This window comes from Fistularia commersonii, chromosome 12, assembly GCF_037954325.1.
Source record: "Fistularia commersonii isolate RoL2024-O1a breed Wild chromosome 12, RoL_Fcom_v1.0, whole genome shotgun sequence".
Taxonomy (NCBI): domain Eukaryota; kingdom Metazoa; phylum Chordata; class Actinopteri; order Syngnathiformes; family Fistulariidae; genus Fistularia; species Fistularia commersonii.
The window spans coordinates 12377331-12394765 of NC_141295.1; the positions used below are offsets into that span (position 1 = coordinate 12377331).

Consider the following 17435-nt stretch of genomic DNA (forward strand, 5'->3'; position numbering starts at 1 on the left):
AGGAAGTAGCAGCTTTATGATGGTCTGATTTATTCATTGACTGCGCACACTTATCCTGCCGGAGCCAATCCCGGGGCCACGTATAGAGACGTACAGCAATTCAATCTCCCCTTCGACACTCTTAACGAAGAGCGTGTTTATAGACTCTTGGGGGGGATCTTGAGAACCAGAACATGTAAATTCCACGCGTGACTCCTCCCAGCCAGAATTGAAACGACCAAATTATTTATGCCAGATTAAATCATAATTGGATTTCAACACTGTGCTGACAGCTGCTGTGTGCACTGATGGGAGGGAAGGTGCAGGGGCCTGTTCAGCCCCCCTGGCCTAGCAAGATATAATTGATCTCATAACTTGTGACAAACAACATGAAACCCTAAGTTGCAGTAAATTGCAGTTTTAACTCTGACTGATCGAGTAGCAGCACTTGGAATTTTTTTTCCCCGTATCTATGACACAAAAATGTAATACGCGTTTATCGCAAGCATCCTGATCTCCGTTTAAATGTCTTGAAAGCTAAGCTGCGAAACATGAGTTCAGCAAAGAATTCTCTTTTCTTGCTCTGAAATCGTCGCTTTGAAAGAAAGAATTAACATATAAACGAAAGGAACATAATGCCATTCAGGCGTTCCAGTTGCGGTCCTGGCATATGGCGAAGGTGAACCCGGGTCTGACCAGATGTGAGAAAATGTTGAAGAGCGTATCGTGCCAGTTTCACTTATAAATTAAACTGGTCTGTCTCACAACCAAATGATGATTATGGAATAAGGGACAGGGTGACTAGATGCACCCGTATGCAGACGATATGCTGTGCACCACATCCAGTCAGATGTTGTTGACAAGTCATTTCGGAAGAGAAAACAGAAGATCTCAGCAGCATTGGGCAACCTGACCCAGGCTGAATTTTTGTGATTGCCGTCGCACAGCTAGTGGAATTCACAATCAGTAGGTCAAGGACCGGCGAGATGATCAGAGCAGAGTGCTATTTGAGACAGATTTGTTAAGGCTTTATTTCAGGCAACGCCAGTACAAAAAGGGCCTGTAGTGTTGGGAGGTTTATTAAATGTAAGATTTGTGTTAAACAAACAAGCCCGAAACAAGGCTGTCTTTGCGTCCCGGCGATCCCTAACCCGGGGCTGAAAAGCCATAGACGCAGGGATCGGAACAGGAAATTGAGAATAAAAACAAAATTGATAACGCTTATTCGAATACGACCACATCATAACCGCAGTGTAGCCTTGTTGCACCGCCAGTGCCGTCTTGGCATTGTTCACATTCCGTCAGCGGACAGTCGTTGCTGCTGAGCCAGAATTGAATCAAGAAACGGGCAGACCGAAGCCATCCTCTGTGAGTAGTTGCAGTGGCACGCGGCACAAATGGTTCTGTGTCTCCACCCCTCGCCTGCCAGTAAAAGATGAGTTTCTTCCCTATAAATTGTTGCGTGATGCTTTTATGATGATGTCGACGTCTCCAGGGGATACCGTATCCGCTCCCTCTCACATATACTGTAGCCTTACCCTTGCTTTTTTGCACTTGCAGCCGCTTGATCTTTTGTGCCTTATTTTTTATTTATTTATTTATTCCTGATATCGCTTTTACAGAAGGATGATTCAATGTCAGCCAAATGCGGTTTATTGGCAAAGGCCAATATTGAAGATGGTGCCTAGGCAACACTTGCACTTTAAAAAAAAGCAATTAGAACCAAAGACTTACGGGGACAAATCGTTATATATCACAATTTGGAAGGGCTCAAATTGTGTTGCCATCTTTTTGGACATCAAGGAAAAAAAACAAACAGATGAAATGTCTCTCAATTGTAAGTAAAGCATTTTAACACCTAAAAGCAAAATTAGGACATCTATCATTGCTTTTAGAGAACAGTTTATATCCTTTGGCATTTAGCTGTCATCGGTAGGTGAACCTCCCATTCTTCAAAAAGAAATCTGTGTTGGACACCATGCTCAGTTTAGTTTATCCCCGCAGGTCAATGCATCAGACACTGTTATTGTTCATTTGCACAAATACATCATATCATTTCATATAATTTATAGCGGTCGTTTTTATTAGCCGTCTTTAGCTCCGGCTGATATTTGCCAATGGGCTCTGACTCAATCCAGTACTCCAATACATCACTCTAGTACTCTGTAGAGCAATTTATTATCTCTGCCAAGAAGGTTGTTCTTTGGTGCCATTTGTCTGTCAGACTGTCAGAGGGATTATGCAAAAAACGCTGCACTAATTTTGATTAACCTCAGTGGAGAAGTGCAGCGGGGGCTAAAGTCGAAGCACTTGACACAACAAACGATAGCATTTTTGACATTATTCTTGGCAGGGGCGTGTTCTGGTTGTTGATACAGGCCTGTTGAAATGTCATGTAAGCAGTGACAAGCTCTTAAAAAAATCCAACAGGCCTCTGTTTAGAGAACCTTCAAATCAAGAACTCTTATTGAAGGGACCCCAGCACCTCGCCAAACACAAAAACACACACACACACACACAAAAAAAAAACATACTCTCCTTCTGTGAAGGCCCGGGCATGGTCTGTGAAGCCTGGGTTTGGCAGACTTGTTGGCTGAACAATAAGGGCCTGATTAAACTCAGGGTTGACTGAGGAAGTAGCGAAACCATTTGAAAGGTTGAGGATTGGAATGCTTTCACAAAACCCACTCCCTCCGTCGCCGGCGCTCATGTCTGCGCGATGGCAGCCTCTGCCTCTTGGAATTACCGACCGCTCTGATGTCACATCCAACACAACCCATCACGGTTCCATCTAACGTTACGGGAAGGTATTTTATGTCCCGAAATGACAGAAATAGGAGATTGTAAAAGAATACGAGGCTGAAACTATCTTTATTGATATTACCTTTCTTTTCCCCCCACTCCCAGAAATCATTGACGACATCACACATCTTGTGGACAAGACCGATGACAGGGTCCGTAATGAGACACGAAGGGTGAAGCTCTTGGAAACAAAGTCGGCATCCTGCGGTAAGTGCTGTCATTTTCTTTTACTTGCAAGGCACTAATGTGCTTCTTTGCCTGTCAATAAGAACCTCTCCCCTGCAACCTGATCGGTTTCCTGCATTTACAAATCAGATCTATTGTAAGACGTTCAAACTGTTATTGCTTCCTCTCGCAGATGTTTTAATGTGACTGTGTTGCACTGTTGCTATGTGCTAACTGACAGCTGTGAGCTATTTAACGCGTACGTACTCATCAAGATGGTATGTTTATTTCATATAGAGTATCCGTCACGCAGGGGCCATATTCATTTTTTGTTCCAACACCACTTTGGTACATAATGTCATCGTCGCAATTAGCAGAATAAACAGCGACCGCTGCCTTGGCCTTGTCCTCCAGAGAGAACAGTGGTAAATAAAAGTAATACAAGTCGATGTGCAAATCTGATTGAGGAGTAAAATAGGCAGTTAAACAGCCTATAATGTAAAATAGACTTTTTTTTTCTTTTATTGACAAGACGCTAGCTCCACCCTGTTACTCAATGACCGCTCACTTCTGGCCACGAACTCGGCAGTAACGGCCAAACCTCCGCAAACAAGCGTGTCACTTTTGTACATCTTTTTTTTTTTTTTTTTTTAATACAGTCAATGGGACAAGCCATCTTGGCACAGAACCCAAAGGGGTGAATAGTGGGTGGGGCGGCTTGGCCTGTCACGCCTGGTAACATTGTGTAATTAGCTTTAAAAGTGAATGTCTCAAACCAGTCCTTTGAAGAATCCTCATACGGCTGCTGAAGGATGCGACACCGGAGTTTTGTCCGCAGCAAATACGCCGTTTTCACCTCACACTCGCAGATATGCTTCAGTTTCGCGTTGGTTATACAAAACAACATTCTTTGCTCGGTGGGTAAAAACCACAAGAGGTGCGTCAGCTGGCTGAAGCCCATCCTTGGAATGGGGTTCATGACCGAGGCTCCGTTTGCCCCGTTCAGCATTGCTTACGCCGGCTTTACGACGCATTGTTTTCCCGAGCAGGTACTATAGAGGTCAGCTGCTAGAATGCCTCATTCTATTGGCGTTGTCCCCATGGTACCTGAGTGTGAGCTTGTTTGTAGATCCCAGAGCTGCCACCTCGTCTCCAGCCTCCGTCTCGAGAAGATTCATGGGGAATGTTTGTTTGTGCTTATGTTAATGTGTGTGTGAGAGTGAAAGAAAAAAAGGGATACCAGGGCCCTATGCAGCCTATATCAGGTGCACTAATAGTCTTACAAATACATGAGTATTTGCTGCATATATGCACGCATGCATGCTTGTTTATATTGCTATAAGATTTTGTGTATATGTGTGTGTGCGTGCGTGCAGGCGTGTGTGTCAGACCTTCTCTCCGGATGGAAAAATTCTCCTAGCGTCTCCCTTGCTCTCACCTCCGTGCTCTCTTTTTCCATTCCTCCCTGTCATCCCCTCGCTTGTGTCTGCAGTTGTTTGACACTCGTCTTTTTTTGTCAAACAGAGAAAGCGCTGAAAATGCCACATGCCAGGAATTGTTCCGAGGGCTTTCCTTCTGTCTCCGCCGCAATATGTTTATAATTCCTGAGCTTTTAGTCTTGTTCACGTGGGCCACCTTTTTCAGCCAGGAACGAGTGCTTGGTGTCACGTGTCGGCCGAGGACCTGTTAGAGTTAGAAATGTCATGTTTTGACAGACAAACGCATTTGTGATAACTTGCAGGATCGCCCATTTTTCCATAAGGGCAACTCATTAATGTTTCCAAAAATTAGAACCAAACGACCGTTGTCCTGATATTTGGAACCAGCGGCCCCTTCTTCAACATTTCGCTTTTTGCCGCCGTGACAAACAGGAATCGAAGTTGCTGTGGCAAATTTAACAGCAGTGAGATTATCAGTACATTTGTAAATTGGTTTATACTGATTCATATGTTTACGTATTGGTTGTATTTATTTGGTAAAAGCGACTGGAGATGGCATCGCGAACTCTAACGATCCACTGCCTCTAATGGAAGAAAGGACTCTCGCGTAGCTCGCTCGAGATGCCTTTAACGTATGCTGTATGCGCCGTCCCCATAAATATTATGAAATGTTTTATTGTGCCAAGATATACAAAGAGATATCGGCGTCTCGCTCCGCAGCTAAATAATTTACCGTGTTTGAATTCCGCATTATTGAATAGCTCAGGAAGAGCTACAACAGGGTAACACAGCTAACACATTCAGAAAGTGAGATGGAAAATGAGGCTCTTGCTTATGTTTTTAATTTTAATTTTAATTTTTTTATTTTTATTTTTTATTATTTTGTCAGATATTATTATCGTGATTGCAGTCACCACAGGGATTTATATTAGAGTACATGTTATATTTCAGGGTACGACAGCTTTTATTTTTGGCGGCACAACAACAAGGTTGGATTCCTTTCTGTGTGGAGTTTGCATGTGGTTGCGAGTGAATGATTGTTTGTCTTGCGATGTTCTGTGAATGAGTGAAGGGTCGTATGCATCTAGAGATGGACCTACCATCAACTGCCGACCGGTCCGGGGCTGAACCCCATCTCTTGCTCAATGATAGCTGGAATAGGTTCCAGCCTTCCCCAGACCCTGAGAGCAAGAAAAGTTAAGAGAAAGAGTGAACGAATAAATGAACGAATGAATGAACTTGATAGTTATCTGACTTTTTTTTTGGCTTTCTCGCTTTCAGTTTAATAAATAAGTGAATAAAATCAGTCCATCCTAGGGCTAAATAATACAGCCGTGTTTAAATCAGAGAAGTTAATTCATACCATGTTATTATCCTGTTTTATGCTACCGGTGTGACAAGGGTGCTGTCAAAAATATCATGGATCCGAGTCAATTTCATTGTCATTATTTGGCAACCTTTGAGACGTTTTCTCTGTTCATAAGCCACTGGTCCAGTGCTGTCACCAGAGCCAAACAAGCCTGACTCACAGTCATTACCACTTGTTTCAGCTGATGTTTGTGGGAATTGAAGAGTGAAAGCTTTGAGTTTGAATGGATTAGTGCGGCAGATTACTCCACGGGGCCAAAGGACCTCTCGGAGGGTGGTGTGAGCTCCCCGGAGCTTAGGCATCACATCGTGTAAGATCCGTGCTCGAACACTTCCCCTCTCGACAGAGCTAATCCTCAGTTTATAGAGTACCACTTCTGTAGCCCCATAAATCCCGCAGATGGCTTGCATCTCAAGGAGGTTTGCACTGTTTAGATTAGGAGGGTGGTCTAAAGAGCCGAGTGTGAGGGGTGGATATCGTCGGGGAGCATGCAGTGTTGACTTACACCCTGAGTTGCATGGAAATCCTAAATTTTCTCACGAAGGAAAAAAATCATCTATGCTGATCAGTTAACTTTTTCCCTCACAGACCGTATAACTTCATATCATACCAGGTTTGCTGATCGGATCTAAGGCTCCTTAGTGAAAAGCTGGTGTATCTAGAAAAATAAGCCATTCATTTATTCATTATATTTGCCGATTATCCTGCACTGTGGGATGCTGGGGTGCTGGAGCCTATCCCAGCTGTGATTGGTTGAGAGGCGGGGTTCGTCCTGGATCGATAGCAGGGCCACGTATGGAGACATAAAAGCATTCATCTTCTCGTTGACCTGGGACTTCAAATACCTTATTTCATTTTGTTTGGGTTCATTGTTCATTATTTTGAATGATCCATTTAACATGGTGACTTTATTCAGTTTTCGTGAAATGATGTTAACATTTTGTTTTGTAAAGCAATGGATTTGTTAGGCATTCTATATCAAATGGTAGTTGAATTTTAAATATGCTAGGCTACATATCTGTAACTTTTTAATGTAAAAAGATGTAAAAAGACACCAAAAAAATACTGTAAACTGCTGTTGCAGACATTGCTGAGTAACCTTAGTGGTGACATTGTATGGTGAAGACATGAACACGAAAGGGAGGTCTGTATTTAATCATTTATTACAAAATTCAGGATCACGTCAAGGGGGAACCAAGGGATGCCAAAAACCCCAATCCACTTTTTCAAATGGCCAAGCAGCGATTGCAAGCCCTTGGCCGGAGTTAGCGAGGCTAGCCCAGCCTCGGATCGACGAAGAACAGCTGGCCGCCTCGTCATCCTCAAAACAAAAAAAAAAAAATGACTATATTTACAAAAATAGAAGTTACTCAGAGTCCCAAGGGTCCAATCCTGAAAAAAGTGGTCATGTTTTTTTGTTGTGTGTATATTCCCCCCCCAAAAATTATGGGTATTGCTCTTTATGTGGCCCTCCGATTGACAGGAAACCGGTCCAGGGTGAACCCTGCCATCTCACCCGATGAAAGCTGGGATGGGATATAGATAATGAATTAATAAATGAATGAATGCTTGAATATTTAGAGCTGCAATTTTGTGTTTACAAAGCTACGCATGGTGCCGTTTCAGCTTTCTCCAGGTCTGCCGTTTCCCCCACCTTGTGTAATAACTGTTGCTTACCAGCTCAGTATATTGGAAATTAGATTAAACATGATCTGAAAGGGGGTCAGAAGGCTGTGCAGATTAAAATAAAAGTGAGATTGGCAGATTTGTCTTGTCGCCTGGCTCCAAAGGACGCCGAGTGTCAAGCTAGCCTTGTTAACATCAAGTTTGTCCCCTTCCTCTAGAGACCATCCTGGCCTTTTGTAGCCCTAGAAGGTCTTTAAACCCCCAAGCAGGGGCCACAGTGTGAGTAGTATCGGCAGAGGTCAGGGGTTGTGTCTCCTCTGTCCAGGGTTCTCACCAATTATTCGCTTTGTCTATGATTTGTTTTACCGATGTGTCAGAAAATTGCAAAGGTGGGATGAACCCAGACTCTTGGCCCCCCCACCCCCGAGCTCCCGGGTGGCCAGTCCGTCCACAGACAACGACCGTCTCCCTCAGCATGGGTGCCACAGCAGAATTCTAATTTATGTGGCAAACATCATTTTTTAAATTAGCCTTGTGGAGGCCCACTGAGGGTCAGGAGGAGCTCGCTCAGTCACAGGCAGGGACGGTCGGAGGTGCCCGGGGGTTTGGGGGGGGTCAGTGTGGGAGTCTCATGTTGCTCAATGCCTGCCTTTTATTAAGAGTGCGAGAGCCCCCATTCAACTTTAACGTATGCATGTGTTACACAGCGCGGGCTTTTATTTCCATTGTTGCTGTCAAATTGAGTTGCGGACAGATGTTGGACCGGGCTGAATGAATTTCTGATGTCTGAGCATAATGCTGACAGGGTGTTGCTTTGGTTTCATTTACACCCAAACAAAGATAATTGCTCGTGTGTGTGTGTGTGGATGTGTACGTGCTTGCGCGCAACTGTTTGATTTATGTGTCAGGCTCCTAAAGAGCCATCACAATAGGTATTTGAATGTGTTTCTACTTTGACATTTATATAATGCTCACATATGCAAGTTATCAGCGAGAGAAGTCTACGTATAGCAGTGATAACTCCCACAGTGTATGGATCTATAGAAGAGTTTCCTGTCTGAGAGGATATATACACCACATATGGTGAGAAAAAGGCCATTATTTATAAATACCAAAAAAAGAAGAAATTCTGGTCTCCTAACAGCTACCCAGGAAACAAATGAGCGACGGCCCTTCGTTTCATTGGACCGCCACTCCGCTGCAATTAGTTCAGCATGGCTTATATCTGCCTTGGGTCTTCTGCCTGTGGGAAAGATGGCCAATTAGGCCTCTCAAGGGGAAGGGCATGAGGAAGGAGCTGAAGAATGGGAGAAACGTAAACCTAAAGTGAAAGGCTGGGGAAAATACCAGACGCACGCTAAGCAACAATGGGGGGACTTGAGTTGACGAGGTGTGGGGGGGCATCGATGGCGTTTAGGACAGATAGGGGTGCAGTCGTTTGAAACCTTTAGCGAGTTCTAGAGGGAAGGGAAGGGTGATATGTTATGAGGAGGCACATTTGGTGAATCTTATCCGTCGTATGTTTGTGGTTTGGTCTAGATTTGGTCTAGAACTGATGTGTGTCTGTCCACTTGCCCCATTGACTATCAGATGGGTTGAAGTGTTTTTATTTTCTCCCCCCACTGCTTAGCTGTTAGCAAACTCTATTCTTATTTAAGCCAAACTGTTTACTAAACCCCTCTGTGCTGTTGCTGGCCAGAAAAGCTCCGACCTGACCTCTTACCAGGTTAGTTTCTAAAGATGGCACAAGGCAAGAAGTATAATGAGTTCCACCAATCCCCACGCACGTTACATGAGTTCCTATGGAAGCGTAAAAGACCCAGCCGCAGAGTAGGAGCTAAAACCATTCTAGAAACTGAGGTCCGTAGTCCCTGGTTCCTATGCTGTTTGAATGCACGGAAAAATGGCCTCGTTCCTGAAAAAGTTCTACAAACATCAAAACGTTCCAGCCATGCAAAAGGGGCTTATTTTGTCCAGAGGGCAGCAATGTAGACAAAATATTCCACCGGCGTTGTGAAATTACGCACCTGTTAGATTTATTTGTGTGCTTGTACGTAGTTGCTAGAGTAACAGAGTCTGTTTGCTGACCAACAGATGAACAGCACCAGTGCATCCCAACATGTGTATTATTTTCATTGAAATGCTAAAGTTCAGGAAGATGCTTCTTTTTTTTTTCCTCTTTGCTCCCAGGGCTTGTGGTCACAACAGGGTTTTCTGGTGTCAGGTTGAAGGGATGTGCACTTTTATGTCCTGATCCAAAACCTGATTTGTGCCTTAATCAAACCTTTGACAATTTCTATAAATCTCACCTCAAACCCAGGTTTTTTTATCTGAACCTCTGAAGATCTGAAGGTTTATGAGAACTAAAGCGGGGGGAGGGGGGGGCATGATTTTCCTGGGATTTCCAACCACCTGTACGATTTGCGGATAAGATAGTCGTCAACAAATGACGAACGATCTGCTGATTTGTTTGAAGAAATAGAAGTAAAGAGCTTACGGTAAATTATGAATTCAAATAGTACAAAGTGAGGTTGTAGAGGTGCTGATGGAAGATACGTCGTAAAAGGGACAGTTGGCCCAAACTTGTATGTTTGCGTCGTTGGCACTGATTCATTGAGATGCCGAAAACGGGTTATGGAGAGAAAGGGCTGCCTTTCCCTGAATCTCTCAAAGCTCTTGATCTAACAAATCACCCAACATCCTGGATTGGGTTGGGAGACCACCGGAGACAGTGTGCGGCAGTCGGTCCCAGCATGCGTGGTGGCCGGCAGGCGACTGCTACACTTCAACTCAGCCTGTCAGAGGCTGCACCTTCGCGTCTGAACGCGGCACGCACAGAGGGGCACTTGGTTGCGGGCCGGGGCTGAGCTGCGCAACAGGTGGTGGCTATAATAAAAACCGTAATATTTTTACGTCCTGGGGGTACGGCGCTTTGATGAAGTGTGAGTGAGCTTTTGCACATTTTTTTTCTCCGCTTCCAGAGTATCAGTGAAAAACAATGATTATCCTCCCAAGGCGGAATCAGAAACACATGCCTATCACAGTGTGCAATCTGAGGCAATAAAGCTTTTGTGGCCGTCGAACGCATGTAAATTGCATTATGTCATCATGAGAAGAACAGCGATACGCTGTGAGAGCATGTGCTCTCGGGACTCAGATCAAGGACTTCAGAAATTAGTAGTGAGGTATGTATGCCTCGTACCTCCAAATCTACTCCCCGGAGTCCCTTCCTTCTCCCCCGCTCCGGCTCCAGTCAGGTATGACTTCCTCCGCCGCTTGACGTTTGAAACGTTCAACTTAAAAGACGAGATAATTTGGTAAACTACAAAGGTTTTTGTTATTTCAAATGGGTTACAGAAGTAGGAATAAGACAAGCTATGTACCGCTAAATGTCATGTGTCTGAATTCGGCACCGCTGGGAGTAAGAGTTAATCTCTCCGGACTTGGCGGTGGGGAGGGGGGTTCCCTTGGCCTCCCACGTGGGACCCCAAAATGAAACAGTCTCGGCTCATTTGAAGCGATGGTTCTGAACTGTGCCCGAAGCCTTGAGGACTCCTTGATGCCGCAGTAATATTTCTCTATAGCAGCGCTATTCTCATTCCCACTGATACGTAAGGAGAGAGCTCGAGGATTTTTGTTTGCCAAATAATGGAATTTCATTTGCCCCCTGTGCCTGCACTTCTGCGTTTGTCTCGTTCAATGGATGTAATATCAAGCATTCACCGGACTGAGGTCCCGGTGACGTCATGCCCATCTAACGCACATCCCCGTCTTAAGCAAGGGTGCTTTGTAAAATCCATCCCCTTCAACTCTGGGACGAGTCGATTACGAGCTGGTGAAGAGACATTCATTCATTCATTTTCCACACTGCTTATCCTGCACTCAGGGGAGCTGGAGTCTATCCCAGCTGTCACTGGGTGAGAGGCGGGGCTCACCCTGGATCAGTCGTCAGGCAACCACAAACAACCACATCTAGAGACAAACACCCTTTCACTCTCTTATTGCCACATCCTAGCAAGGACCACATATCGAGACATACAAGTCTGGTCAATTTAAGGTGGCTAATGAACCTCCTGCGTGTTTTGCGACTGTGGAAAGAACCTGGAGGAAGGCCTCGCTGACACGGGGAGCCAACTCACACACAAAGGCCTCCGTGTCAGAATCGAACCGTGAACCACTCCCCTAATTCAAATGGATGGACCTGAACGCTAACTGCAACCGGGCCGTGCAAAACGCCAAGCCAATCATGGTTTAACACCCAAAAAAAAAGGCACAGACCTGCGACACAAATCAATTCCTCAGATCGGGAATAGTTTTCTTTATAGTTCCTGTTTTCGCAGGCAGCTGCAGGCGAACCGCCTTCAAACCGAACCAAAATTGCGCAAGGGCTGGAATATTCGAACCCACTAATGACTCCGTTTACTGTTTTATTCATTCATTTATTTATTTATTTTCCCGACAGTTCTTGGACAACGCTCGCCGGTTGCTCGCACTAAAGAAAAAAAAAGCGTTTCAACAGGCTTCACCAGCACGAGGAGGACTTCATTAGACTCCGCAATAAAAAAACACTGCGGGTTGTTGTTTTTAAATCTGAGTACTCACGATTACCTTCGTTTGACTTTAGTTTCCTATCCGCTCTTTCGTCCTCAGGCATGTTGGTGGTGATCGTGCTGCTCCTCATTGCGATCATAGTGATCGCCGTGTTGCCGGTGTAGCCCAAGAGGACGGCAACACCTGTGCTGGCCGTCCACAATGATTTTGGAGGAGGAACGAACCCACGTAATCAGAGTCTCCCCCGGTTCTGCTTTCCCCTCCCGGACCTTCACAACGCTTTCCCTCTGGGACTCTCATGTCTTGTTTTTTTTCTGTGTGTAAAACTGTTCTAGCCTGCACTTTAAGTAACCATCTCATAGAGGAACCTCAAAAAAAAGTAACCGGCCATTTCCTAAACTAGCCTTTTCTGGTGTACCGGCTGCGGCCGATGACGGAGTGCGATCATTCTCCGAGCTTCACGATACTCACCATTTGTGATATTAACCTGCGCCGTACTGTCGCAGCTGTACTGTTACCACGCGTCTCTGGGTTTTATGATATTTGCAGAGTGGCTCGCGGTCATATACAAACATCTCTCACTGTCTTTCCTCCTTGTAAATCCATTCAGGGCTGTGATTTCTAATAAATTACATTTACAGTTTAAAGACCCCGGCTTCCCATCCAGCTGCTTTCAAGACCAGAGCTCCCTTGTGGGGAGGCTTCAAATCGGAAGGTTGGCGGTTCGACTCCCGGCTCTTCCTGTCTTCGTGCCTTGAAACTGAACTTCCAAATGCCCCCTGATGGCCGGGTTAGCTGCCTCACACGCATACGTGAATGTGTGTATGCCAACTGGTGTAAGGTGTGACCTTTTACCCTTTCCCATTCTAAAAGCTGAATACTAAGTATAGCTGAGTTTGTTTTTGGTACACGTTAGCATAATGAGGCTCATTCACAACTCTATATTTTTTTCCCTTTTTGTAAAAATATATAACAGCTGTATTTAATAAGTAACATCTTAGCAAGTCAAGAGCTATGTGTGAAGAGATCCCGACAACAGCGATAGAAATGTGATCATAAATAATTATGATGTTTCTGGATTTTAATTCGATCAGTGGGGTGAAAGAAAAGTTCAGCAGGAAAAGTTATTAAAAAGTGGAATTATCTTCCCTTAAATGTATTCAAATACAAATACTGTATATTTATATATATTGGTCTATATGAGTTTTATCTTGTGACACACCTTTTTGAAGAAACTCTGTGACTTGTTATTGAATTGGATCAAAAACCAAAATACCAGGAATTGGTTCCTCAGGAAGAAGAAATGGAGGGAAATCAATATTCAATGTAACAAGGGTTTATTTCAGCTGAAAATCTGACTTTATTTCTACCAGGCTGGCATATTCAGTAGTTATAATTTCCTTCTTTAATGGCAGCAATCTAAAACAATGACAAATAAAATAAAATTAAAGAAAAAATAAAAACATTGAGAAAGACAATAAAATCCACAATGTCTTGTGTCATTAAATATATTCATATATAATAACCATAATATATTAGTACGCACTGTAAAACAACATTGCAAAAGAAAAAAAAAAGGTCTTTGCATATGTGACAACTAAACAACATTTACAATTCACTTATATGAACACCGAGCTTTAATGCTTTGCCAAGGGGGACGTAGCATCTCATCGGGGGAGCTAGCCGAGCCACCGCTCAGGAGTTGAAATCAAAAATGTACAGCTTCGGGCGACGGAGACAGGAGAGGACGAATTACAGATTACATTGTGCCAGACAGAACAACACGGGTGGTGGACGTCGCGATGAACCTGATCCGTGCTCATTTTCGAAACCAAATTGTAAAAATTCCCAAAACGCGTCTTGGTGACAAGGTTATTGGCTCTCTGTACCGACTGATCAAACCCAGGTGACTTATTTCCAACGTTTTTTGGCGTTCTCTGGGTTCCCGTGCCAATCACAGAGGGCAGCTTTCTTGGCCAACAAGAAAGGGAACCGAAAACGATTGGCGGAATCGCAAAGTCCGATTGGATCAAAAGCTCCTTCAAAGGCAATTTTTTTGTTTTTATAATAAAATGTTGTTGTTCAACAGTTTAAAAGGTGCTAAATTAAGAGTTCTGTGAGATAACAAAGAGCCGAGACATCAAACAAGTCGCTGCCGGGGCGTTTTTTTTGGACGAGAAGGAAACCCCCCCCCCACCCCTCCGCTGCCCTGGTTTACGATCAGTCAGATGCACCGTGGGCTTTTACAAACCTGAGCTGAGTCCAAGCTGAACGAAGAAAAGAAAGCAATGTGGTTCGAATCAAGAAGCGTCAAGTGATTACAGCCCCCCCAGCACGTGTCGGGAGTGCGGCCGATGAAAGCGACAGATCAACGGGAGGCCGTGACTTTCTACCGTCCCTTCGGCGAAAACGCGCAATGGTGAGGTACGTGAACCTGAAGGTGAATGTCCTACCATTCCGTTTGAAGACACAGACAATGATAGCCATGCCAGATAAAAACTTTTTTTTTTTTTTTATTCCAGCCCATCGTCATGGCGTTCACTAAATTCATTACTTGCATGTCTTGTTATTAGTCACCATCGTAGCACCGTAGTGAGAGGAGTCCTTTAAGAATACTCTTCATCATGCATGTTTGAAGAATATACGACGTTGCCGCGATCCACCGATAACACGTATATATGAATAGAAATACAGCATTAAATATGTAATGTAATAATATCAATATATTATTTTGTCGTAATATTTCTTCTAGGATAACTGTATTAACTAAATTTGCATAACAAGTGATGTGAATGGCCTCTTGTCCCTATTTAAAAAAGTTACTGAATCAGTAAATCAGTTGGAATTACAACAGAAATGTAAGAAAAAAAAAAAAGCGGGGGCTGATAAAGGCAGAAATGTGTTAGGAGTTTTTTGTACAAGTACTCGTACTTTCGCGCAAGTGTTGATACTTGAGTCAATACTGTGTTTACATTGCTATTTGAATTATGTACATTTGTCAAAGGTCCCGGTAGCTAAAGAATCGTGTTTTTGATTACGGAGTTGCGGATGTGCCGACGCCCTCTGTCCACACGGGGGAGACAAAAGCGGCGGCGATGTGGTGAGTTATTGTGACTCGTACGCAATAGCTTCGAGGCGTGAGCCTAACCGCGGGAAAAAACGGCTTCCACGTCCAGCTCAGAGGAAGTCTGGAAGAGGCGAGCCGGACGTGGGGAAAGGGGCGCGGAGGCAAAACGGCAGTGGTAATTTAGTGGTCGTCTTTGAGTGTCCATAAAAAAAAAAAAAAAAATCCAAACATAAAATATAATGATTTCATACTGAGATAAGAAAAAGAATGACAAATAACTTTTTTTCTATATATATACTGGTAATAGGTGCAAATTCGGCAAATCCACGAGAGAGACGCATCTCAAAGAAAAAAAAATAAAACCATCAGAACCAAATCTGCGAGGTGAGCTCCTTCAACGAAAAGTTCACTAGAAAACAAAAAAAAAAAAGTCACCCTAAATAATTCTCTTCATGCTACTACACAAAAAGCAGCGACGTTAACAGTCTCTTATCTGTCTGCAGTCTCCTGTCTGTTTCGCTATCTCTTTTTTTTTTTTTTTTTTTTTTTTCCAGAATCCTCTCCTTCCACAGCATCCCCGTGCCTGTCCTCCATCTACGGCTTCTTGCACTTGCCTTTCTTCTCGCGTTGCTGGAACTTCCTGAGCCTGCGGGCCCACGTGTCCCTCCACTGGATGACCAGGCTGCCTTTGTCCGCCACCACCCCGCTCTGGCCGGGGGAGTCCTCGTCGTTCCCCAGCAGCAGGTACTTCTTAGCGGGCTTGATTTTGGGACACTTGCAGGCCACGTCCTTGGCTCGGACCCACAGGAACTGGTCCCCGCGGCGGATGCGGCTCTCGCCTTGCTTGTAGACGGAAATGATGTTGACGGTGAACTTCCACCACTCGCCCGCCTTGTCTGCCTTCAGGATGTGCACCTGGACGGCTGCGGCACAGGGACATCAGAGAAGGCATGAATTGTGCACCGCAGCCAAATACTATACTACTTATCACGCATGCACGGAGTGGAGCGGTACATCACAGGGTCGTATACAGTGATTCACTCTCATTCACACATAATATAGAGACAAATGTTCACTACTCATTCACAAGTCATACAGAGACATACCACTCATTCATTAACACCTCATATGCCGACATGTAATATTCAATCTTCAAAGAGATACACACAACCACTCACAAATAATATAGACAAACATTCACTCATATAGACATACATTTTGCACTCTTATTAACACGTCATATGGTGACACAAACATTCACTCGCTCATTCATGCCTCATTTAGAGACAAACATTCACATGCCATATAGACATACAAGCATTCACTTATTCAGAAGTCATATAAAAATTCACTCATTCATTTAAACATAGAGACATACAAACATTCACTCATTCATTCACAAGACATATAGAGACATGCAACCAGTCACACATCATATAGAGACTGCAAGTAGTCACTCGTTCACAAAGTGGAGGCAGACAACTGTTCACTTATTCACACATCACACAGAGACATACAAACATTCATTCAGTCATTCACAATGCATATAGAGACATACAACTTTTCACCCTCTGATGAACGGCGCATATAGGGACAAAACCATTCACTTATTCATTCACACCACATAAAGAGATGGATAAAGATTCCTTCACTCGACCATTCACCCTCTCATTCCACTGAACCTCCCGCTTGGTTTTGGACTGTGGGAGGAACCCAATGAAATTTAGATTATAAACAGAAAAGCGCTGGATTTTCATACCAACATTGTTCAGTTCAAGATAACGGGTTAAGATTATGTTACTGCCAGCGTCGGATAATAAAGACATCAATTAATGGTCGAAAGCAATGAAAAGCAAATGCGCGATGAGCCGCTGACTCGGATTAGGAGGCCCTCCGGGGCCAACGAGACCGGCGTGAGAGAGAATACAACTGAATGAAGGGAAAGTGTTTACAAACATCACAAGTCCAAGTCCACGCGCTGGCGAGCTGCCGGCCGCTTCGACAGCGATCCCTGTGTTCTTTATTCAGCGGATTCTGAAACGTCCAGGCCAGCGGTCCTCTGGATTCGGCTGAAAACACCTCCCCCTCCCCCTCCTCCGCTCGCCCTCTCCTGTTATTCTTCATGCGCTTCTGTAAATCTCCCGTGGAAGCTTGTATCATCGTTTTCCTTCACCGCATGGCGCCCGGCTCCCCCGCTGCTCTTTTCAAAACACTCCAAAGCCCCCCCCACCCCCTTCCCCGCCACCACCCTGTCAGGTTATCCTGTCCGTTTGCATTCTGTTCGACTTTGGAATCAGCTCGCCGGGGCTTTTCCAGAGGCAAACACTGTACCAAGGTCTTACTTTTTTCCCGCTGTATTCAGATGAAAATGAAAAGGACTTGAACGGAGTCGTGACGGTCAAAAAAACTGGCTCCCCTGGTGACAAACCAGAGTATT

The 17435-nt window shown here is 44.4% G+C and overlaps 2 protein-coding genes across 3 annotated transcripts in view; one reads left to right on the plus strand and one right to left on the minus strand.

Annotated features, from left to right (window-relative positions):
- Positions 1-12573, plus strand: part of stx8 (syntaxin 8) — a 42902-nt gene extending 30329 nt beyond the window's left edge. The window contains exons 7-8 of the mRNA XM_086157157.1: positions 2887-2988; positions 12031-12573. Coding sequence (XP_086013283.1) covers positions 2887-2988; positions 12031-12095 — 167 coding nt within the window. The 3' untranslated portion in view covers positions 12096-12573. The remainder of the gene's footprint in view (positions 1-2886; positions 2989-12030) is intronic.
- Positions 12574-13251: 678 nt separating this feature from the next.
- Positions 13252-17435, minus strand: part of LOC147228855 (netrin-1) — a 57901-nt gene continuing 53717 nt past the window's right edge. For both annotated transcript variants that reach the window (XM_086157155.1, XM_086157154.1), the window contains one exon: positions 13252-15921. In XM_086157155.1, the coding sequence (XP_086013281.1) occupies positions 15593-15921 (329 nt within the window). In that variant the 3' untranslated portion in view covers positions 13252-15592. The remainder of the gene's footprint in view (positions 15922-17435) is intronic.